The sequence below is a fragment of the Giraffa tippelskirchi genome, chromosome 1 (genome assembly GCF_054371585.1).
Source record: "Giraffa tippelskirchi isolate mGirTip1 chromosome 1, T2T-mGirTip1v1.2.pri, whole genome shotgun sequence".
Classification (NCBI taxonomy): domain Eukaryota; kingdom Metazoa; phylum Chordata; class Mammalia; order Artiodactyla; family Giraffidae; genus Giraffa; species Giraffa tippelskirchi.
Window position 1 is genome coordinate 192,368,471 of NC_137275.1, and position 24,806 is coordinate 192,393,276.

Sequence of the window (24,806 nt, forward strand, 5' to 3'; positions counted from 1 at the left end):
CTACAGAGAAATTTTATGAATTATTCCCAGTGCTACCACTTAGAGGCAGCCACTTTAGATATTTTTAATGTATTTCCTTCCAATGGTTTTCTTTTCACGTGTTCTAAAATGTAGCTTCCTTTAAAATATGCGAGTGTGTACTTTTTCCATAATACTTTTTATCCTTAATTGGGTTGAGCACAACCTTTGTCTTCTAGTCCGTGTTGTAATTAAGTCCATAGCAGTTAACTAACCAGTAACTTTTTATGAGTAATGGAAATGGCATGGTAATTGTTTGCTTTTGACACTTAACACTACCGTTGAATGACACTTGCTGGCTAGTAGTAGGTCTTAATGTGGTACCTACATTACCTACAGTGTTGGGTCATTGAACATCAGGACAATAAATAGTATGACTTTCTGATCAATGTAGGACAGATAAGTTGGGATGTGAAATAAGCTAGAGAACTGCCTCTGTGAGATGGCCTTGGCTAAGTTAGAATCAGGAATGGGCTATTGGAAGTGGTTTGTTCTGTTTGTTTGGTAGCTGCTTTTTTTCCCCTCATTAAAGGGAGTTAATTTATTATCTTTCAGATTGTAAAAAATTTGTTTTAAATTTTGGCTGTGCTAGGACATCCTTATGGCATGCAGGCTTTTCGTTGTGTTATGTGTGGGCTTTCTCGAGTTGCGATGAGTGGGAGCTTCTCTCGGGTTGTGGCACATGGGCTTCTCTTGTTGCGGAGCATGGGCTCTAGAGCTCATGGGCTCAGTAGTTGTACTGTGTGGGCTCAGTAGTTGCCCCGTGGCATGTGGGATCTTAGTTCCTGGACCATAGGTCCAACCTGTGTCCCCAGTATTGGCAGGTGGATTCTTAATCACTGAACCACAAGCAAAGTCCCCATACTGTCTTAATTACTGTGATTTAATAGTAAGACTTGAAGTTAGGTGGTAAGTTCTCCAACTTTGTTCTTTTTCAGAATCGTTTTGGGTGTTTCCTTTGCCATTATATGTAAATTTTATTACTTAAAAAACTGATTATTAAAAAAATATTTATTTTTGTTTGTGCTGGATCTTCGTTGGTGTGTATGGGGTTTCTCTAGTTGCAGCTAGTAGGTGTTACTCTTCATTGCTAGTGCATGGGCTTCTCATTGTGTTGGCTTCTCTTGTTGCAGCTCACAGGCTCTAGGTGCATGGGCTTCCATAGTTGCAGCACGTGGACTTCAGTAGTTGTGGTCCATGGGGTCTAGTTGCTCCTTGGCATGTGGAATCTTCCCAGACCAGGGATCAAACCTGTGTCCCTGCATTGGCGGGCAGATTCTTACCCACTGTACCACCAGGGAAGTTCTACATGTAAATTTTAAAATCAACTTGTCAGTTTCTTAAAATCCTGTACAGATTTAAGTATTCTAAAGATTTTTCACATGATAGGTGTGATGTTCTTGCCTTCTTTAAAAAAAAACTTTAAGTGGAAAATATAGGCATATCTCGGAGATATTGTGGCTTTGGTTCCAGACCACTGAAGAAGACAAATATCAAAGCAAATCACACAGATTTTTGGTTGTCCAGTGTATATAGAAGTTATGTTTACACTACCCTGTAACCTGTTAAGTGTGCAATAATAGCATCATTTAAGAAAGCAATATGTATACGTCAATTAAAAAATACTTTATTGCTAAAAAATGCCATAACAATTACAACATCAAAGGTCCCTAATCACCATGACAAATATAATGAAGAAGTTTGAAATAGTGTGAGAATTACCTAAATGTGACCAGATGTGAGGTGAACAAATACTTTTGAAAAAATGGTGCCTCACTCCTTAGACTTGCTTAATGTAAGGTTGAGCATACCTTTAATTTGTGCAGTAAATTGAATTGCAGTAGAATGGGATATGCCTGTAGATCATTTTGAGTATGATGCTTTTCATTGTACTGTATGTAATGCAGGTTGGTAGAGACCATACTATAGATTCATTATTCTTATGTCTTAAGTTAAAGGTACAAACACTGCGTCAAGGGAAATCAACTTTAAATTGAAGAACTCAGGTTGTTTGTGCAAGAGAAGGACTTTGTACCTGCTTATGTAGGGGCAAAGTGCAAAGATAGTATTAAGCTAGATGTGTGGTTTTGTGGATCTTCCTCTTTCATGTTTTGAATTTTTGGGGGGCGGCACCGCACACACAGCCTGTGGAATTATAGCTTGTGGGATCTCAGTTCCCTTACCAGAGATCAAATCCTGGCCCCCACAGTGGAAGCATGGAGTCTTAACCACTGAATTGCCAGGAAGGTTCCCCTTTTTGGAATTTTTTACAAAATTAAAACAGTACAAGGTGGTCCACGTGCTAAGATTCAGTACTCCCAGTGCGTGCAGGCGGCCCGGGTTCAATCTCTGGTCAGGCAACTCTATCCCACATGCCATAACTAAGAGTTCACATACCACAATGAAGAACGAACATCCTGCGTGCCGCAACTAAGGCCAGCGCAGCCAAACAGATAGGTAAGATTGTACGTCATCAACTTCCTAATTCAGAAGCGTCAGTCTTAACAGTTACAGTTCATTACCAATAAAAGGTCTGTATTTACATAACTGAATTAAATGGGATGGTTTAAAAATCTTGAGAAAACTGCTAAGTATTGACATTTGTAGTTTATATCAGGAAGATAAGTGTTTAGTAAGGTTTTTTTTTTTTTGGACAGTTTGCATATAAATTGGTCAGTGGCCAGTGTGCTGTTCTAATATTTTGTTTGTTTTCAGAACATGTGGATTACAAGATTGTTTTTATTACAGAAAACGGGTTTCTCCTCCTTTCTGCTTTCTTTTTTAAGACTTTGGGACTGAGAAGTTTGAGGTTGTATCAGTCCTGGAACCCTTTAGTCTTCTGGGTTTTTTTGGTATCTGAATTTTCTTATGACACTTTGTTTACATTCCCTTGAGGTGTAATGTGGATAAGACATTTTTCTTTGTTTTTCAGGTTCTAAATGGCTTCTAAGAAGTTGGGTGCAGATTTTCATGGTAAGTGGAGTGTTAGATATTATGGTTTAAGTTTTGATCTGATCAGAGAATTTGAAATCACATTAGTAAATGTCCCTTTTTGTTTATTTAAATGAGCCAATTGAGAAAAATAAAAATAAAGTTGTACAACAGTGTAGCCTATATGCATTCCATAGAACTTCACATATAACTTTAATATTGAAGCATTTCTTCAAATGTATAGTTAAACTTTTGAGTGTCATTGTGTTTATTTTACTCGAAACTAATGGAGATGTATAGGGAGCCTGTCTGTCTTTGTTGTTCTTCAGCAGTATTTTGAAGTAGTTACCATGCCCTCTCTTATTCACTGGTCCATCTCTTCTCCATGAGGTGTGAACAATTCTAAGCCTTTAATTAATGTTTTATAATGTTTTGATTTAGGTATTTTCCCTCCATAAAAAAAAAGTAATTTACTACAAATGAGGCATGATTAGCAAGTCAATATATTACAAAGTATTGGTAGTTGTAATGACAATTTTGGGCTTCTGTGGTGGCTCAGCAGTAAAGTATCCTCCTGCCAATGCAGGAGACACAAGTTTGACCCCTGGGTTGGGATCCCCTGGAGAAGGAAATGGCAACGCACTCCCATGTTCTTGCCTGGGAAATTAAATGGACAGAGAGCCTGGCAGGCTACCATCCATGCGGTGGCAAAGAGTTGGACACGACTTAGCAACCAACCAACAGGAATTACAATTTTGCACTTAAAAACTAATAGTTTATCATCTTTTTTCTGAGATACAACCTTCCAAAATGAATACATTAATAAACTTTGTTACCTGCATTTGATAGGAATGGAAGTACCTAGGAAGTTAAAATTAGACCATCTTTTCATACAGTAAAAGATAAGAAACACCAGAAATATCCAGATAACACAATTATTTTAAACGGGGTTTTAAAACTAATCTTCCATTTTAAAAATTATGTCATTGTAAAAGTGATTTGTTAGACTGAATGGTAACATGTATCATTACGCTCTTCTGATCTACAAATATCACTAGCTGAGTCAGAGTAGTGCAACAGTTACTATGGTTTTTAACTTGTTTATATATTTTATGCAACAGCTTTACTATTTTGAACCACCACTGTGCATATGCTTACATACATTGCTTGCATATGTTTTGTTAAATCCTTTTGTAACAGTCATTCAAACTCTGGAATTTGTATTCTGTGTAACGGGTCAGGCATCAGATCTTCCAGGTAAGCTAACTCCATTAAGGATCATTACAGGGCTTTTTCAAAGTATTCACATGATACAGAGGGGCAGATCTTAGTTGCCTCTGGATCACTTTTTCAAGGGAAAAGAGAGGACAGAGCCAAGGAGAGAGGGAAGACCTAGGAGAGAAAAGAACAAGGAAACTCCGTTTTCATTGGAGTGAAAATAAGTTGGACCTTAGTTTATTATGTATACCAGCTAAGCAGTCTAGAGAGAAGATTATAATTCTGATCAGTGAAAATTAATTTTTTAAGGACTTCCTCCTTCTCTTTACATTCCTAACCAAAATATTACTGTTTAAGTGAGACATTCTGTCTGAGTAAAATTTGAGAAGATTTTCTCTCTTTGGCTTCTGCTTTAATTTGCTGAGCTCCTACTTGAATTTTGGTGGCTTTAGTTCGGTTTTTAAAATAAAGAATCTTATTTTTAGATATCATTTAGTTTAAGAAACAGAAATTAAAGGGAATGAGTGGAGAATATTTAATAGGTAATCTTGTAGGCATCTGAATGCAGGAAATCAAATTCTGCCTGGCCTTACAAGGCTGAAATTAGAAACCCAGGAAACGAAGTCTACAACTCTGTCCATCTCTCATGCTCTTCTCTGCGGACGTGCTCCATTTTTATTCTGTTTATAGACGTGCTTTCTTGACCTACTTGTGTAGAGTGCACAGGGCCAAAAATGGCCTCCCTAGTTATGTTTGCTTCTTGATACTTGATTTTTGAACTTAAGTGGCTAGCATCGTATAGCTAAATTTTTTGTATCTCCTGGTCAAGGGAGTATCTGATTTGACACCATTTAGTTTATGAGCCTCTGGGTTGGTCCCCCCTAAGTTAGGTATTATCTGATTGCGGATTAGATAATGTGTGTGTGTGTGTGTGTGTGTGTGTGTGTGTGATTCTAGGTCATTTGGAGTGTGCACAAGGAGGTAACAGCTGCTGTCATGACTGGATATGAAAATATTTTTTTAAAATTTAAAGATTTGGGCTGACTATATCTTATACTGTGCTGTCTTATAACTAGTATTTTATTTTTCTTCAAGTTCATTCTTTTCAGCTGAGATGGAACTTCTTTCACTGTCATCAATAACCATATACACCTAAATAATAGAATAAGAGATATTGTAACTTTTCAAAGACCTTTAAAAATATTTTTCTTAAATTATGTAAATTGCAAACCTGTGGCTCAGTTTAGAGCCGGCCTTTCTGAATGCAGTCTTCTTTAATTTTTAATTAATTTTCCACTTGTTTTATCTGAGAAAAAGTTATTTTCCAGAAGTGAATTTTAAAGGATTTTTTTAAAAAATGTTTCAACAAATTACTTTTTAGTATCTGGAAGAATGCCTTGAGATTCTAATTTGAGAAAAAAATGTCTTTGTAATTGGGCTTAATAAAACTAAACTCCCTCCTTTTAAAGGCCAAGCTGTCATATTTATGACCACTTTTAGCTAACTTTTAGAAACGTTTATTTTGCTCTTTGTGTAATTTTTACTAAGATATTGAATTACTTTTTCTGCTGAATGGTAGAAAAAAATGTATATATTTATTTTTTGGCCACACTGTGTGGCGTGTGGGATCTTAGTTTCCTAACCAAGGGAACCTGTGCCCCTGCAGTGGAAGCTCAGAGTCTTAACTGCTGAATTGCCAGGGAAGTCCATAGATTGTTTTAAAAGTTGATGTGTTACTGCTGTTTTTTAAGTAACAGTGTAATATAGAGAAGTCAACCATCCTTTTATCATTTTCTTCTGTACATAATATGATGCCCATCTCCCCTCTTGTAAGATTTTAGCTTTTGTTTGCAACATTTTGACTATGAGGTGCCCTGGTGTGATTTTTTTATGAATTTACCCTGCTTGGAGTTAGCTAAACTTCTTGGATCTATGGGTTGATGTCTTTTACTACTTTTGAAAATTTGCAGCCATTATCTCCTCTCTCATTTCTTTTGCTACATATATCTCTCTCAGCCTTTTGAGACTAATCACATGCACATTAGGCTGTTTGATATTGTCCCAGAGATCTCTTAAGACTCTGTTCCATTTTTTTGATGTGTTTTAATTCTTTTAATTTCTTTTGACCTAATTTCAAGTTCTTTAATTCTTTCCTCTTCTGAGTATTTTCTTCTGATTAGCATAGCCTGGCTTATGAACTATCAAAAATTTTATTGTCTCATACTGAATTTTTAGTGTTTCCATTTGTCTCTATTTGCATTTCTCTGTTGAAATTCCCCTTCTGCTCACACGTGTTCACCTATTCCATTAGAACCTTTAACACATTGATTACAGTTTTTTTTAAAGTTCTCTGAGAATTCCAATATCTTTGCTCTCCCTGCATTTGAGTTCTTCTTTTGATGATGGATCACTTTTTCTTGCTTTTTTGTGTCTTATTTTTGATTTAATGCCAGACTGTGCATATTAAAAAGCTGATTTTGTAGGCTATCTTGTTTTTTGTTAGGGTATAAATAACATTTTCTTTTGACTTCTTATCTTATAGTGATACTTAATATAATTGTATGTGTGTATGTGTGTGTGTTTGTCTCTCCATTTATCTATAGATCTAATTTTGCAACTGTTAACCTGATTTACAGCTTTAAGGTAATGATAGTTAATGGAATTGCCATTTTCACCTAATTTTAAATTTGATCTAGTCTTCTTTTTCAAAAACCTCAATTTGAATGCACAGTAAAATCTGCATTAAGCGTAATCCTTTTGCTACCCTCTATTAGGAATTTCTATCCCCATGTAGAATTACATTTTTTTCAGAAAATCAGGCAGGTTACAAGATCATAAATGTATCAGCAATTTAGAAAGAAAGGAAACAGAATGAAACCTTCTCAGAATTTATCCTGAGTTATTTACACCTTCAGCCTGTTTCCTTCTACCATGGCATAATGGCAAGCAGTGTGCGGAAACTGACCTCAGGGAACAACCACATCCATCAGAGGTGTACTTTGTTTTTTTTTAATGAAACTGAGGGTAATGGTCTCAGATGTTACAGAAGGATCTTCAGTAATAAAGACTGAAACTAAAAGGTACTTGGGTTGAGCCAGAAAATTGTTAGCCACAGTGCTTAATTTTCTTGGCCATGTGCTTGAGGTTTTATTGAATCTATTTAATAATAAAATGTATTGAGATACAAGAGAAATTGATGTTTTTAAATAGATATTCTGATATATTGGCTAAAAATAAATAGTTCCTAAGGTATAGTTGGTTATATTTGTAAAAATATTCTTTGTAATCCTCAAAGCAACCTCATTCAGTTGTACTAACCTCTGTCCATTATTCAAAAAGTTGCTTTTTGTTGCTATTTCTTAAATCCCTTTTGCCTTTGGTGTTGGAGAAGACTCTTGAGAGTCCCTTGGACTGCAAGAAGATCCAACCAGTCTATCCTAAAGGAGATCAGTCCTGGTTGTTCATTGGAAGGACTGATGTTGAAGCTGAAACTCCAATACTTTGGCCACCTCATGCGAAGACTTGACTCATTGGAAAAGACTAATGCTGGGAAGGATTGAGGGCAGGAGGAGAAGGGGACGACAGAGGATGAGATGGTTGGATGGCATCACCGACTCAATGGACATGGGTTTGGGTAAACTTCTGGAGTTGGTGATGGACAGGGAGGCCTGGCTTACTGCGATTCATGGGGTCTCAGAGAGTCGGACGCTACTGAGCGACTGAACTGAACTGAACTCCTCCCAATAATCATGAAACTTGTTTACTCATTCCCTGTTAACAAAGCCTGGGGGAGGGGCAGAAGGTTAGAGAATGTGCTAAATCACCCAGGCATTGGCTTTGTTAGTGAAATAAAACTGCTTTTAAAGCAGTTACCTGTAATTGGTGCTAATAAAGGGAAATCACAATTGTTTCAAGATGTTCTACTTGATCTGGTCAGTCTCTAAGCCAAGACCTACTTCCGTTTATAGAATAGAAGTCATCCATGTGCATATACAGCACTGCATTAATTTTCTAACTGGAAGGTCTGCAGGGAAACTGAACACCTTTCTTTAAAGATACTGTCATTTGGCTCACATATCTTAAGTACTTTCTTTTTTATAGTTTTCCCCCCTCAACTGCCAATTACCAAACTCTAAAAGAATTACTCATTTAAGAAAATTTTGTTAGTATTAATGTGGATAGGTTTTCTTATATTTGTATATCATATATGCACATAAGTATTATTATACATAGGATTTTTAAAATATGTATGTGTCATAATTAACCTACTTTGTGTACTTAACATTTTCTTAAACAGAAGACTTAATTTTGTGAATATGAACTTGACTGTAAGTCTTGCCAGTGCTTCTTAGAAAATACTAGTTCCAGCTTTGTTTCCAGTTAATCAGAGCACTAGCTGAAGGTAGACTCTAACTTTCAGTAACTTTTGAGCACCTGTTTTCACGGAAAACAGGTAAAACTTCTTTACAAATTCAAAGAGCCTTGCTTTTGATCTCTATACTGTAAAGCATTTTAAGTGGCAGAAGATTTTAGTGTTGTAACCAGGGTTTTGTTGGCAAGCTGTGATGGTACCTGATACTTTGGGTTTTTTTGGTACCTCTGGTACATTTTTGTGACTGTCTGCAGAACCTTACAAATGTGCTTACATCTTGCATGAATATCTGTTAAAACATTTTCATCACTAGCTTTGCCATTTTAGGTAAATCATTTTGAGTTTTAATAAATCCTAAGAGAAGTATAAGACCATGTGGTCTTTATTCTCATTGAGCAGATCTCATCTGCTGAATGTTGTGTTGAGCCTGGGAGATGTGGATAGGAATTTGATCAAAGTCTTGATTAAAGTCTTGGTGGGGGGCGGGCAGGGAGTATAAAGAAACAAACTATTAACAGTACAGAGTGGTAAGACCTGTTCTGAGATTGAGAAGCAAGTTTTTCTTAAGCTCATTCTTAAAGAACAAGACATGATTAATCAAGTAAATAAGGGTGGGAATGTGACAGGCATTGGCACCTGAGAAAACACTTACACAAATATGACCAATTTTAAAACTTTCTGAGAATGTTAACAATTATGGTTGTGCCTCAGAAAAATTATTAAATTGAACACAGTTGTGTTCTTCTATCTGAGTGAGAGACAGTTAAGATGTTTTAATTCTAGCCAGAGGTTATATGGGAAAGAGGTAGAACCTCTCCCCCAAGGGTGGAACAGGAGCCTTCTTTCTGTTGGAGGTTTCAGGTGTATCAGAGCAGTGTCTACTGCTCTTGGGAAATGGGAGTGATGACAAGATTACAAATATATCTTGACCTTGATAAGTCTTGAAATCTACAGAGTTTTTATTAAGAGAAGCCTCTTCATGGAAGATGTGTAATTGTCTTATTCTGTCCATGAGAACACTCAAGAAGATATACATGTGTGAGACCCAGAAACAAGCCTTATTCTACCAGCTGCTAATATTCAAAAAGCAAAATTTATTTTATCAACTGTATTTTTCATTGTCCCTGATACTTCTGCCATCAAGTTAGCCCCAAACCTGATCCAGAAAAGAAAAGATGGTCTGATTTGGAGTGTATACCTAGTAAGATTCATAGACAAGAATGACTTCATTTTGTCTGATCCAATTAGTTGATTATAATGTCCCATCTTTCTGTATTACTCATCTGTGATGGATAGAGAACATTTAGGGAGTTAAAAGCAGTTCAGTTGTGTATGGCTTGTGTCTCCGATAATCCTAGTCTGACTCCCTGGTCTTGTCTGGTTTTCCTTCCACAACTCCAAAATATCACTTTAAAAATTTTTTTAGAGTAGTGCTTTGTATTAATTAAAAAATGATCCTTAATGGAGTAGAGAAACCCTAACCAAAGAGGTTCTTTTGTGGAGATTCTATCAAGATTCTGTCATCAGTTCAGCAGTATTTAATAAGTGCCTTATATGTGCTGGGCAGTACTGTAGGTTTTGAGACTACATCAGTAAATAAACTTAAATACTTGGCAAGTTACTTGTATTCCATTGGGCAAGACAGACAATAAATAACAATTAAAATGAAAATTGTATAATATGTTAGAAGGTAATAAGTGCAATGGAGAAACATAGATAGTAATGTGAGATTACTGTGGTTAGGGTATGGGAGTAATTTTTAAAAGGGTGGTCAGGGTAAGCCTCACTTCGAAAGTGACATTTGAGCAAAGACTGAAGGAGGTGAAGGAGCAAGCCATGTGATTATCTGAGGGAAGAGCATTCCAGATGGAGCAGCCAGTGCAGATTTTTTGAGGTAATTTTGACCATGTCATGGTTGAGGAATAAAGAATCACTGTGACCTAGTGCAGTAAGCCAGGAGTTGAGGGCAAGAGAGGAAATGGGCATTTGGGGAGGCCTTTTAGGTTACTATTAGTACTTTGGCTTTTGTGCCAAGTTTTCGTGTGTGCTAAGTCGCTTTAATCCTGTCCTACTCTTTGCGACCCTATAGACTGTAGCCCGTCAGGCTCCTCAGTCCATGCTGATTCTCCAGGCAAGAAAATGAGTAGGTTGCCATGCCCTCCTCCAGGGGATCTTCCCGACCAAAGTAAAATCAAGTAGACTCGAGTGGGAGTTCTTCCTTAGAGATCTAGGGTCAGGAGAAGGTAAGCAGTCAAAGAAGGAACTCTGTAACTTCTAGTCTTAGGATAGCATAAATTAATGTTGTATCCTAGACATAAGATTATACAAAAACAAATAATAAGTTCTTTGCTGATATTGTCTATTTTTGATTGTAGGGACTTTCAGTTACCTTGATGATGTCCCATTTAAGATAGGAGACAAATTCAAAACACCAGCTAAAGTTGGTCTTCCTATTGGCTTCTCCTTGCCTGATTGTTTGCAGGTTGTCAGAGAAGTACAGGTAAGTGGTAATTTTTAGTTAAAGTTTAGTACATTTAAAATTTTAAGGAGTAAAAATTTGATGTATAGTGCAATAGAAAAACAAATCTATCTCTTATTTATGTTTCTGATAGCTCCTGTTATTGCTTGGCTCACATTGTCTCTCTCACACACAGGCATGCACATGTGCACAACCCCCCCAGCACCTTTGTATATGTTTATATATCTTTTACAGATCTTGTATAATCTGTTAGGTTGTATGTTCCTGGGGTTCTGTACCTTGCCCAAAACATTCCTATTGCTCATCTGACTTGCTTCTTCTCCTCTTTCCTTCTATAAATGTGCTCATTACCTTCTTGGTCACTCAAGTTACATAATATTTTCTCTCTGCTGTGTCTTCCCTTTGCCATTCAGTTTATCCTTACCTTAGTTTTTCACCTGGGCTATTTCAATCGTCTCTTTAATGGGCTCCTCTGCTTACAGAGGAGCTTACAGAATTTTCCTTCTATTTTTCATATTGTTTCTAGAAAAATATTCCTGAATACAAAAACTTAGCAATGATTCACCAGCCCTTACTGAATCAAGTCTAGACATAAGATAATGGTCGAGTACCTTAGCTTATCATCTCCTCCATATTCCCTCCAAACCAGGATATTAGCGGTTTGTCGAATGTACTTCATGTACTTGTCTGTATCATGCTTTTCGTATGAGTGGTTATATCCGCTTGAAATAGTCTCCTCTTTCTCACCATACTGAAAGTGGTCTGCCTGTTAAAAATCTGTTTATTCTTCTAGACTGTGCTTAAATGCCATTCCCTCAATAGCTTCTTTTTCAGTCCTTGCATTGTTAAAGCTCAAGTTATATATAAATGTATAAAATTACATCTTGAAAGCAGCAAATGCCCCCATGCTATGTGAATTCCTACACTTATTGAATGTCTGCTTTTGAGAGACACTCTGCTGTGGCTGAGGATAGAGACAAATGCCTTACACTGTCCTCAAGGAACATACAGTTTAGAGAAGAAGTTACATGGAAAAACAGAAGGGTACACTACTCACCCAAATGCTTATTTCTGTGACTTTAGATTTTTAAAATACAACTTCTTGCCAAAGCATTACCAAGTTACTCTAAAGTGTATTCTTGGGAGAAAAGAAAGATTTGGGAATTCCCTGGCAATCCAGTGGTTAGGATTATTCTGTGCTTTCACTGCTGAGCACCTGGGTTCAATCCCTGGTTGAGGAACTAAGACCCTACAAGTGGCATGGCACAGCCAAAAAATAATAATAAAAACTTTGTTTTTTCTTCTAGTCTTTTGTAGGGAATAATCATAGTGGGAGAACTTGTTACATTTTTAAATAATAGCTTTATTGATAAATAATTCACATACCACAAAATTTTCCCTTTTAAGGTATGCAAATAAGTGGAGTCTTTTTATTATTATATTTAGAGTTAATTCCAGAACATTTTTATCACCCCCAAAAGAAATCCAGTGTACATTAGTAGTCACTCCCTATTTTCCCCTCCCATCAAACCCTGGCAACCACTAAATCTACTTTCTGTCTTCATGAATTTGTCTATTCTGGAATATCATATAAATGGAATAATACAATATTCAGTCTTTTATATATGACAGTATATAAATACATACGTGATAGGTTTATTTTATGTAACGTGATGTTTTCAAGTTTTACCCATTGATTTTTATAGCTGAATAATTCCATTGTGTTGATATACCACAGTTTGTTTATCCATTCATCAGGTGAAAGACTTTTTTTTTGGTCCTACTGAGCGGCATGTGGGATCTTAGTTCCCTGATTAAGCGTTGAACCGGTGCCCCCTACAGTGGAAGCTAGGAGTCTTAACCATTGGACCTCCAGGGAAGTCCACAGTTGATAGACATTTTTGACTGTTTCCAGTTTTTTGGCTTTTAGGAACAATACTGCTGTGAATGTTTGTTTGACATATGCTTTCAGTTTTCTTGGGTATGTACATAGGAGTGGAATTGCTGGATCATATATTAACTGTGTTTTACCTTTTGAGGAATTGCCAGACTGTTTCCCAAAGTGGCAATACCAGTTTCATAATCCTGCCTACACTGCATGAAGTTTCAAGTTTCTGCATATCCTTGCCAACTTTTGTTATCATCTGTGTTTTTGGTTATATCCATCCTTATGGGTGTGCAGGGGTTTCATGGTTTTTTTTTTCTTTTTGGCCTCACGGTGTGGCATGTGGGCCTAGTTTCCTGACCAGGGATCAAACCTGCATCCCCTGCAGTGGAAGCAGTGCGTCTTAACCACCAAACTGCTAGGGGAGTCCCTCTTTTATGGTGATTTTGATGTACATTTCCCTAGTTTCAGGTAATGTTGAATATCTTACATGTTTTTGTATACTGAATTGATCCTCCTTTTGTATGGAGAATTTATTGGGCCAGAAGAGATGGCAATTTCCCATGTGAAGTTTTACCTTGTTCTGCTTGCCTGGTGGCTTTTTTATTGGCAACAGCAAATATTCAGTAAATAGTACCCTGTGTGCAGGACATTATTAGCAATATGATTTAAATAACACCTGCATTTTATTTCAGTAGTTCTCATGTTATTCACTGCCTCATTGAATCATTCTGAAAATTTGTTTAGAATCCTACATTTGTTGCCGTTGTAGGCTTTGCTGGGAATTTTCTCTTTGATCTGCGTGAAGCCCTAATGAGTGCCTGGTTCTTTGCCTGGCATACTCACAGTGCCCACTAATGACAAAAGAGGAGATCAGGGCTCCGAGCTCCATTCCTGTGTGGGCCAGCTAAAGTGTTTTTGTTCTCTCATTGCAGATAGCTGCCTTAAACTTTGACTGCCTCGGGTCTCCGGGAGGGGGTTAGGCTGTGGTGTTGGTGCTGCTCCCTCTCTACCCAGAAAGGAGTCAGACCTAGAGCCCTAAACAGATAGCTTGAAGCTTCGTGTGACTTTTTCATATTTGCCCTTGGGTTTCAGGTTAAAAGTCATCAAAGCGAGTCAGTAAATCATACGGAGACCTTGCACCCAGGCCCAGAAAGTTTTCATTGAAAATAAAACAGTAGTGATGGCCGCAGTAGTGGAGGGTGGCCCTTAGTGTCACAGCCTAGAGCAGACTCTGGTTCACTGATTCATGGGCTGGAATTGCCATGTAATAGCTGTGTAATCTTACAAGATTGTTATAAGGACTAAGAAAAATAGTGCATTTATAATGCTTACTCTGATTCCTAGTACTCCATAAATGTTAGATGCTGTTATTATTTATTATTGCACACTCAAAAATCACATTCTTTTTCACTACAATAATTCTCCTAACTTTTTCTGTTTTTCGTTTGTTTTTTTTGCTATGTTCCAAGTATTCTACATTACTTTGGTATCTTAAACACTCAAGGTTTTATTACAGAGGGAAGAAATTTCCAGTTGCTTTTGGGAGTAAAACTTCAGAGACCTGTGTTTACAGGCAGTGGGAAGTTGGTCATGCCCGTTTTTGGTGGGGGAAACCAGTTGCAAAATTGGATTTCCTTCCTTCATAGCTCTTTTGGTAAAGAATCTGCTGCAATGCAGGAAACCCGGGTTCGTTTCCTGGGTCGGGAAGATCACCTGGAGAAGAGAATGGCAACCCACTCCAGTATTCTTGCCTGGAGAATCCCATGGGCAGAGGAGCCTGGCGGGCTACAGTCCACAGGGTCGCAAGAGTCGGACACGACTTAGCGACTAAACCACCACCACCTTAGTTAGAAGCAGCAACCTTTGGCCAGTGCTGTTTTCTCACTGTCCCATTAGAGGTAGAAAGGAAGCCCTGTGATACCCCAAGTGTTTTTCTGAGGCCCAGTAACTGACTCAGGAGTGTGTAAATGAACTTGACATGTGTATCTCCAGGTTTCTGTTGTGTTGTTTGTAGCTGAAAGGTTTAGGGATGAAACCTACTTTCTTCTACTTTGTTTTTTCTACCCTGAGACTCTTGTCATGGTAGGCCTCTTTCCTCTCTCCCCTCTTTACTCTTACTGTGTCTCCAGACACACTGTTTAGCTTTGATGCCTTAGGGTGAACACCAGAGGTTTTTACTCCTGTTCTAGGTGAATTTTGTTTAGTATAGTAGGTAATTTTTTCCAAGTATACAAATGAAATTTTTATAAATTGATCTATACTTGAAGCTGCAAGTGGAAACAGTGACGATTTTATTTTCTTGGGCTCCAAAATCACTGCGGACAGTGACTGCAGCCATGAAATTAAAAGACGCTCCTTAGAAGAAAAGCTATGACCCACCTAGACTGCATAAGAAAAAGCAGAGACATCACTTTGCTGACAAAGGTCTATATAGTCAAAGCTATGGTTTTTCCAAGTCAGGTATGGATGTGAGAGTTGGACCATAAAGAAGGCTGAGTGCTGAAGAATTGATGCTTTCGAATTGTAGCACTGAAACTCTTGAGAGTACCCTGGACAGCAGGGAGATCAAACCAATCAATCCTAAAGGAAATCCACCCTGAATATTCAGTGGAAGAACTGATGGATGAAGCTGAAGCGCCAGTACTTTGGCCACCTGCTGCAAAGAGCCGACTCTTTGGAAAAGACCCTCATGCTGGGAGAGAAAGATTGAAGGCAGGAGGAGAAGAGGGTGACAGAGGAGGAAATGGTTTGATGATGTCACCGACTCAACAAACATGAATTTGACCAAATTCTGGGAGATAGTGAAGGACAGGGAAACCTGGTGTACTGTAGTCCATGGGGTTGCAAAGAGTCAGACACGACTTAATGACTGAACAATGCTTAAAGCTATTAAGGAACCTTGAAGTGAGGTTTTGTGCAGTTTATACTGTAAAATCTTTTTTAGAAAATTGAAGTAACATTGATTTATAGCATTGTGGAAGTTTCATGTATACAGCATTATGTTTTGACTTGGGTATACACTGTAGCACCCTTACCATCAGAATTTAGTTTCCATCTCTCACCACACTGTTGACCTTCTTTACTCAATTTTTGTCCCTCAGCTCATAACTAATCTGTTTTCTCTCTGTGTTCTTGTTTTGTTTTGTATGCTTGTGTGTGTATACATGTGGAATTATATAGTATTTATCTTTCACCTTCTGACTTATTTCACTTAGTATAATGCTTTCAAGGCCTGTCCATGTTGCAAATAACAAGATTTCATTTTTCTTTTTTTAATTTCATATTGTGTGTGTTTGTGTGTGTGTGTGTGTGTGTGTATTGCACATGCATATGTACATACATATACACACACCCCTCCCCCACATCTTCTTTATCCATTCATCCATTGATGGGCATGTAGATTGTATCTGTATCTTGGTATTGTGAATAGTGATGAACACAGGAGTGCGTATATCTTTTTGAATTGGTCTTTGTGTCTTCTTTGGATAAATACCCAGAAGTGGAATTGCTGGATTATATGGTAATTCTTTTGAGAAGTTTCCATACTGTTTTCCACAGTGGCTGTGCCAGTTTACACTCCCACCAATAATATGTATGAAGGTTCCCTTTTCTCCACATTCTCTCCAACACTTGTTATTTCTTGCCTTTTTGATAATAGACATTTTAATGGGCATGAGGTGATACCTTATTGTGGTTTTGATTTGCATTTCCCTAATAATTAGTGATTAGGGATTAGTGAACATCTTTTCATGTGCCTCTGACCAATCTTTGGAAGATTCTACTCAGATCCTCTGGCCATATTTTTATGAGGTGGTTTGTTTTTGTTGAATTTGCACTGTAAAAATCTTAATTTGAATATGTCTAGATTTCTTAATAAGCACTTTTCCTACAGTTAAAGTACAGTCTGTTCACTGTAATTTGGTAGTGGTTTAGAGCATAGAATATATTGTCAGACTGCCTGGGTTCAGATCCAGGCTCAACTGCTTAGCAGCGTCATGACCTTGAGCATAGCCGTTGTAATGTTGAGAAAATCTAGAGAGCTAATACATAAAAAGTGCTTAGAATCATGCATGGCACCTTGTAAGTGCTTCTTAAATACTAGGGCCTGTTGTTATTATTGAGCACATAGGACATTGTGTTAGATAATAGAGATCTTAAGAGGGTCTAAAGCCCAGTTGCTGCCCACACGAGGCTTGTGATAGTGTTGGGGAAATGTTTAAGAGCAAGATTAAAGCTACATGTGCTCAGCACCAAGTGGTAGAGACAGGTACTATGTAAGAGGTCAGAGGAAGGAATGGGCCATCAGGAAAGCCTCGTAGAGGTGGTTGCGTTCTGCCTGAGCCTCCAGTGAAGAATTCTAGGAAGGGAAATGGCTTGGGGGGAGAGAAGCAAAGGAAGCAGCGAGGTACATATGACCTGGGTATATGGTTAGAGGTGGTGGGAGCTCTTCCTCATTAATTTCTATATGTAACCTGGGAGCAAAGTCTGATTAAATCTCACAAGCTTAGGAAGTCTTAGTTTTCCTGAGGCGGGATCCTCCAATACACCTTAAATGCTGCCTTGTCCAGTTCCCTTGTGCCAGGGTGAGAAACAAGTGAATTTGGTGGGGGAGGGATGGCCACCTGGGTTCACACCTTTCTCTGATATATCTTTGCAGTATGACTTCTCCTTGGAAAAGAAAACCATTGAGTGGGCTGAAGATATTAAGAAGATCCAAGAAGCCCAGTGGGAAGCAGAGCGCAGGGCTGAGGAAGCAGAAGCTAAAGTGAATTCTAAGAGTGGCCCAGAGGGTGACAGCAAAATGAGCTTTTCCAAGCCTCACAGTGCAGCCACCATGCCGCCTCCTATTAACCCCATCCTTGCCAGCTTACAGCACAACAGCATCCTCACCCCGACTCGGGTCAGCAGCAGTGCCATGAAACAGAAAGTTCTCAGCCCGCCCCACACAAAGGCAGACTTCAATCCTGCTGACTTCGAGTGTGAAGAAGACCCGTTTGATAATCTGGAGTTAAAAACTATTGATGAGAAGGAAGAGCTGAGAAACATTCTGGTGGGAACCAGTGGACCCATTATGGCCCAGTTATTGGACAGTAACTTGCCTCGAGGCGGCTCTGGGTCTGTGTTACAGGAGGAGGAGGTCCTGGCCTCCCTGGAGCGGGCCACCCTAGATTTCAAGCCTCTTCACAAACCCAATGGCTTTGTAACCTTACCACAGCTGGGCAACTGTGAAAAGATGTCACTGTCTTCCAAAGTGTCCCTCCCCCCAATTCCTGCAGTAAGCAATATCAAGTCCTTGTCCTTCCCCAAACTTGACTCTGATGACAGCAGTCAGAAGACACCCAAGATGGCAAGCACTTTCCATAGCACATCCTGCCTCCGCAGTGGCACGCTCCGGAATTCCTTAAAGCCTTCCGCCCAAAGCAGTGCCAGTGAGCTCAATGGGCATCCTACCCTTGGGCTTTCAGCTTTGAACTTGGACAGTGGCACAGAGGTGCCAACCCTGACCCCTCCCCAGACGCCTTCCCTGTCTGTCTTGTCTGTGTGCACAGAAGAATCAGCACCTCCAAATACACGTCCCACGGTAAGCCTTTTAAATCCCCCTATAGTAAAACTCCACAGATTTCTAAATCCTACCCAGTAGTTGCCACCCTTACATTCTTTTCAAGATTTAAGGAAGGATGGGGCATGACCAAATTGACCTTGATTACCTTAAGTACATATAGTTCTGGTTATTTTTCTGAGGACAGAGATTATTAGCTTTGCACCTAACCTGGTAATGATTTTTTCCTCCTTGTATTTTTTTAATGTTTTCCTTCAAAAAGATAATGTGTAGCATGTGAATGATGTTTTCCTGCCTAATCAGTTTGTTTTTTTCCATGCTGCCATGTCTTGTGTTTGCATTTTTTAAAGGTTTGCTCTCTTTGTGCCTTTTTACTTTTTCCTATTAACTTTCTTAATTTTTTTTTTTACACTTGCTTGGTACTCCTTATTTTATCTTCTCCCCACTTTCTTCTCCTCCCTCCTCCTATCTCATTCTGCCTTGAAGTTGGCTCCTGTGTGTTTCACTGATTTGGGGTTATGTTTCTTCAAACTAGGTGGTACTTTAGTAACTGGGGAAGTTTGAGCCAAAGGTTGAAATTTGCCATTTTTAAACCTGTGGATTTTAATACTGCAATTACTTTTTATTTTTTTGGTTTACTACTAAGAATTACGCAGTTTTCTCCAGAGGGAGGGAGAGGGAAAGGTTGGAACAGATTTAATGTTGAAGGGTGGATTGATAGAAAAACTGTAACTTGTGTCATCTTGAGTTTGGCCACCTGATGCGAAGAACTGACACATTGGAAAAGACCCTGATACTGGGAAAGATTGAAGACAGGAGGAGAAGGGAACAGCAGAGGATGAGATGGTTAGATGGCGTCACCAACTCGATGGACATGAATTTGAGCAAGCTCTGGGAGTTGCCAATGGACAGGGAGGCCTGGCGTGCTATAGTCCATGGGGTCGCAAAGAGTTGGACACGACTCAGCGACTGAGCTGAACTGTATCATCTTGAAGGAAATCTGATTTGGTCACACAGAGAAGTTGCATATACAGGGAGGTTACTTTATGTGGTTGTTTCAGCAGCACAGAACAATATGTTAATTGTATTATAGAATAGAAATCATAGAAGTCCAAGAACCTTTTGTTATACCAGTTCAGATTTTTAAATAACAGCATATCGAGGTGGTATTTAGAGTCAGAAAGGAGCCTGATTGTACTGGTTGGATATCTGGTTGGATATCTCTGAGACCATAATCAACCTGCTCTTAGCTGGTAGAAGAGATGAGCTTTGGCCTGCCTTAGAAAGAGTGCAAGTTCCCAGCAGTAACGTTCTTGGTAAATGATTGTTTCTGTGTGAGCGCTTCCATTGTCAGAGAGCTTACTGCTGCTTGTAAATGTCATTGGACCTTGGCCCAGAGAAACTCAATAGGGTGCATAAACATCTCTTGTTTTTGTTTAGTCGCTCAGTCGTGTCTACCTCTTTGTGACCCCAAGGACTGTAGCTCATCAGGCTCCTCAAGTCCATGGGATTTCCCAGGCAAGAATACTGGAGTGGGTTGCTATTTCCTTCTCCAGGGGATCTTCCCGACCCAGGGATGGAACTTGTGTCTTCTGCATTGGCAGGTGGATTCTTTACTGTTGAAGTCCCCAGTGAAGCCTGTAACATCTCTTAGCATGGGCCTTATCCTAGTTCCCCCTGGTTTGTGGTTGGGCTCTGGTCAGCAGGATACTTCTCTCTACTCCATAATTCATTGTATGCTTTAGAGAAATTAAAAACACTCCAGAAGGTTAGGGATCCTCAGCCACCACCATCCCCCACCCTCACCCCCATCTAACTTAAGAGTGTTAAAGTGAACCATTGAAAGACCAAAGCCAGTGAACTAATTGCAGAGGGTATTTCTCAAACCAGAACACTCATCATTCTTTGACACATCTGATTGTGCAGTTTCTTTTGGGCACATCCATTTTAGGGTACGAGGGTCCCTGCTTCATCCTGGCCTGGGGATTTGCTGCCCTCTGGGGGCAGCTTTAAACAGAGTTGGAGTTGTGATCTTTTAAGGAGGTCGAGACCCTTACTCCTAGGGAGCAAAGCCTAGTTTCAGCCTGGCTTTCTATCTTAGTGAGCCTTTGAAGCCGCCAGCTGGAACCTTTCCTGGTGAGAGAAGCACTTCTCTTCGAGACAGTGACTTGGAGGTAGGGGGTGATGGTCATCAGCTGGGCCATATACATCCTTCACATGGGAACTCCCAGGGAATTTCTGGAATTTAGTTCTTGTCATCTGTTTCAGGCCCAGTGTTTGGGTCTCATTTTTCAGATTTTCATGTGTCATTGTTTGTATAAACTAATCTTAGAAGTTGAGAACTCCATGGAATCATCTTGAGAGGAACAGTCTTGTGATGTGCCCTTATTCTGTGTCCAACACACAATGCCTGGTCTAGCCCTAATCAGTGTCTCTTCCCACCACGTCTCAGCCCCTCCAGAGGCCTTGCTCTGCTCACAGGTTAGGCTCATCTGCCATCGGGTTCTCTTTCTCCAGGTATGGCTATATATTGTCCACTCTGTCAGAGTTACTTCAGTGAAACATTTGCCTTTTTCCTTGTACTTGAGTTCTCAATTTACTTATTGTGGCCAGGAAGGATACGAGAAGTGCCAGTTCCCTCTTAAATTGTATTTCAAATGATTTCTGATAATATATAATCTCTTAGCTTTTTGGTGCTTGAATCTGTTGATCATTTCTCATGTTGCCATTGTTTTAATACTTATAGAGTCACTCTCCATCTCTAGATTAAAAAAAGGAGAGGCTTCCCTTGCAGTCCGGTGGTTAGAAATCGGCACTTCCACTGCCATGGCCCTGAGTTCCATTCCTGGACAGGACTAAGATCCCACAAGTCGTGTGGTACAGCCAAAAAGAGAAATAGGAAAAAAAATAGGAAGCCTCGAAAAAGAAAGACACAAGAACGGAATGAAAAATTTTAAAAAATAAAAAATGAATTTATTTTTATCAAAGTAATACAAGAATATTTTAATGAAACCAAGTACCATTTAAAAGGCTTATATTGAAAAAGAGTAGTTCCCTGCCTCACCTCTTCCTGATTCCGGTTTTGCTTCTCATAGTCAGGTACTTTCAACTCTTCGACTGTTTATACAGGGATTTATTGCTGTATTTCTAAATTGGATGCTTACATTGCATTTTCTAAATTTATGAATTTTAGGTTTATACTGCCTGTTACAGTAAGTTGAGAATTTAGCCCTTATAGTAAGTAGCCTTTCTTCCACCTTCTTCTTGTATCTTCCATCATATTTATATCACAAATTTTGGTTCAATTAATGTTAGTTAATATTATGATTGGGATGGTATACTGTGGTGGTGATGATTTTCTTGGTAGCTTTTATTTTTTATAGTTTAACTGCCCCATTAAAAATTCTGTGTAATTTCTTTGTGCCTGATGCTAGTTTTGTCCAAATGCTCCAAGAGTATCAAAGACTTAGTGATAATTTTCTCATTCAAATACATTCAATTTTGTTGGTTAACCTATTGTTTTTGAATCCTTGAATATCCAGAAATGTCTAAATTTTATCCTCATGTGTGAATAATAGTTTGGCTCAATTTAGATTTCTTAGTTGAAGATCATTTTCCTTAAAAATTTTTTAAGACATTACTCTCTTAAAAACAAAAAACTTTCAGGAACTTCCCTGATGGTCCACTGGTTAAGAATTTGCCTGCCAACACAGGGGACATGAGTTCAGTCCCTGGTGGGGAAGACTCCACATGCCTTGGAGCAGCTAAGCCCGTGTGTCAGAGTTATGCTCTGGAGCCTGGGAGCCGCAGCTACTGAAGCCTACACACCTAGAGCCGTGCTCCGCAACCCAAGAAGCCCCTGTAATAGAAGCCTGTGCACCACGACTAGAGCGTAGCCCCAGCTTGATGCAACTAGAGAAAAGTGCGCACACAGCGATAAAAACCCCATGCAGCCATAAATAAATAAATAAAAATTAAAAACATAAAGCTCTCAAAGTGAAGTACAAGCACCTCTGCTTTCTAGCAATACTGTGCCATTTGGATTTCTTCCCCTACTCCCACAAGCTTTTGGGATCCTTTCTTTCATTTCTGGAGATTTGACATTTACCAGTGTAAATGTCACTTATTGTGCTTATCTTCACTTATTGTGCTTGACCCTCCTGGATCCTTTCAGGCAAAGGCTCAGCTCAGTTTTGGAAATCTGGTTGTTGTGATTTGTTTGTTTTATACTTTTGTTTTCTCTGTTCTTCCTATAAGCTGGATGTTGGACCTCCTTGGCTGTTTTTCTAATTTCCTATCTCTTTGACTTTATGTTTTACTGTCTGAAACGTATCCTGACTATCATACCTTTTTAAAAAAATCTCATAATCTTTTAAATAAAAGTTTTACTTTATTTTAAATTTCCAACTGCTTTGTCTTTTCCCTCTTCTGGTTAGGTCTTATGTTCGTGGCTTTGGCTTTCTATTCAGTTTTAAGAGTGAGTCACTAAAAGAAAAACAGTCAAAATGGGGGGAATATGTATGTTGGGTGTGCCTGCTGATCGTTAAGATTGACTAGTTAGTTGGCTTTGAAGTGAAAGTGAAAATCACTCAGTTGTGTCTGATTCTTTGTGACTCCATGGACTGTAGTCCGACTTCCATGGCTCCTCGGTCCATGGAATTCTCCAGGCAAGAATACCGGAGTGGGTTGCCATTCCCTTCTCCAGGGGATCTTCCCGACCCAGGGATCGAACGTGGGTCTCCTGCATTGCAGGCAGATTTTACCATCTGAGCCACCAGAGAAGGCTTTGAAGAAAGTGAAAGTGAAGTCGCTCAGTCGTTACCGACTCTTTGCGGCCCCATGGACTGTAGCCTACCAGCCTTCTCCATCCATGGGATTTTCCAGGCAAGAGTACTGGAGTGGGCTGCCGTTTCCTTCTCCAGGGGATCTTCCGGACCCAGGGATTGAACCCGAGTCTCCCGCACTGCAGGCAGACGCTTTACCGCCACCAGGGCTTTGAAGGGAGCTCTGTAAAACATCAACATATGAAGATCTTGGGGGCTATTAAAGTTTATCTAAGAATTCTGCTTGAAGGCTAAAGAAAGTGAGGATACTGAGATAGGCTTACTTAATCCCGTTTTGGTTCTTGTACCTCACTCTGCCATATGCTGTGCCTGGTATCCTCAGTCCTTTTTGGTATTGATTCCCATTTTCTAGAGTAAACCTTCTATCTCCGCAGAGGTGGGGTGGGGAAGGTCTGCCTGAGGGTTTTCTGCTGATCACTGCCTTTGTACTTTGCCTTACCCCAACAGTACCTGGCAGAGAAGGCAATGGCAACCCACTCTGGTACTCTTGCCTGGAAAATCCCATGGATGGAGGAGCCTGGTGGGCTGCAGTCCATGGGGTCGCTAAGAGTGGGACTGAGTGACTTCACTTTCATTTTTCACTTTCACGCATTGGAGAAGGAACTGGCAACCCACTCCAGTGTTCTTGCCTGGAGAATCCCAGGGACGGGGAAGCCTGGTGGGCTGCCGTCTATGGGGTCGCACAGGGTCGGACATGACTGAAGCGACTTAGCAGCAGCAGCAGCAACAGTACCTGGTGCTTCGAAATGCTGAAACCTTCTCATGGGTCTCCTGCTGGACTGACTCTCCCATCTCCCACTTGTAATTTCACTGCTTCTGCCAGTTACTCTGCCTCCGTTAGCATTGCACGTTCTAAAATTTCATTGAAATACATTATCCTCTGTTACGCCCTCTTTTTCTTTAGTCTTAAAGGTTAATACAGTTTTATTGTCATTTTAGTGGATTTTGGAAGGGAGAGTCAATGTATCAGGGCCCAGGCTTTCTAGCTGGCTCAGTGGTAAAGAATCTGCCTGCCAGTGCAGGAGACGTAGGAGATGCAGGTTCAATCCCTGGGTTGAGAAGATCCCTTAGAGAAGGAAATGGCAACCCATTCTGGAAAATTCCAAGGACAGAGAAGCCTGGCGGGCTACAGTCCTTGGGTCGCAGAGAGTCTCAATTATGACTGAGCCACTGAGCGCGCACACACACATATCAGGGCCGTGTAAGTTTCAAGCTCAGAGCCAGGCTTTGAGCATTCAGAACTGCATGTGACATTGTACCTAACGTCTGGGAGCTCCTACTTACGTGATAAGTACTGTGCCAGCATTATGAACAAGATGCTGTTTGGCTATTGGTATTTTCAGGCCCAGGCAGAGCCTGCCCCTAAAAAGACAGAGACAGTCTTTGGGCCTGCAAAGTGGCCAGACTGGTGTGCTCCAGTTCCCATGCCCTGTCGTGATTCTTGTAACCTGATGACTGAGCCCCAGGACTGCACTGCCTGGAGTGTTCTCTGGTGA

General features: G+C 39.7%; 1 protein-coding gene across 14 annotated transcripts in view; it reads left to right on the forward strand.

Moving 5' to 3' along the window:
• UBAP1 (ubiquitin associated protein 1) overlaps positions 1–24,806 on the forward strand; it is a 111,610-nt gene that overhangs the window by 83,019 nt on the left and 3,785 nt on the right. For 11 of the 14 annotated variants that reach the window (XM_081519523.1, XM_081519508.1, XM_081519492.1 and 8 more), the window contains 3 exons: positions 2,951–2,991; positions 10,915–11,039; positions 17,564–18,487. In XM_081519523.1, the coding sequence (XP_081375649.1) occupies positions 2,958–2,991; positions 10,915–11,039; positions 17,564–18,487 (1,083 nt within the window). In that variant the 5' untranslated portion in view covers positions 2,951–2,957. Of the gene's footprint in view, positions 1–1,151; positions 2,476–2,950; positions 2,992–10,914; positions 11,040–17,563; positions 18,488–24,806 lie in introns of all 14 variants that reach the window. The other 3 variants (XM_081519561.1, XM_081519569.1, XM_081519577.1) reach the window with 2 other exon arrangements.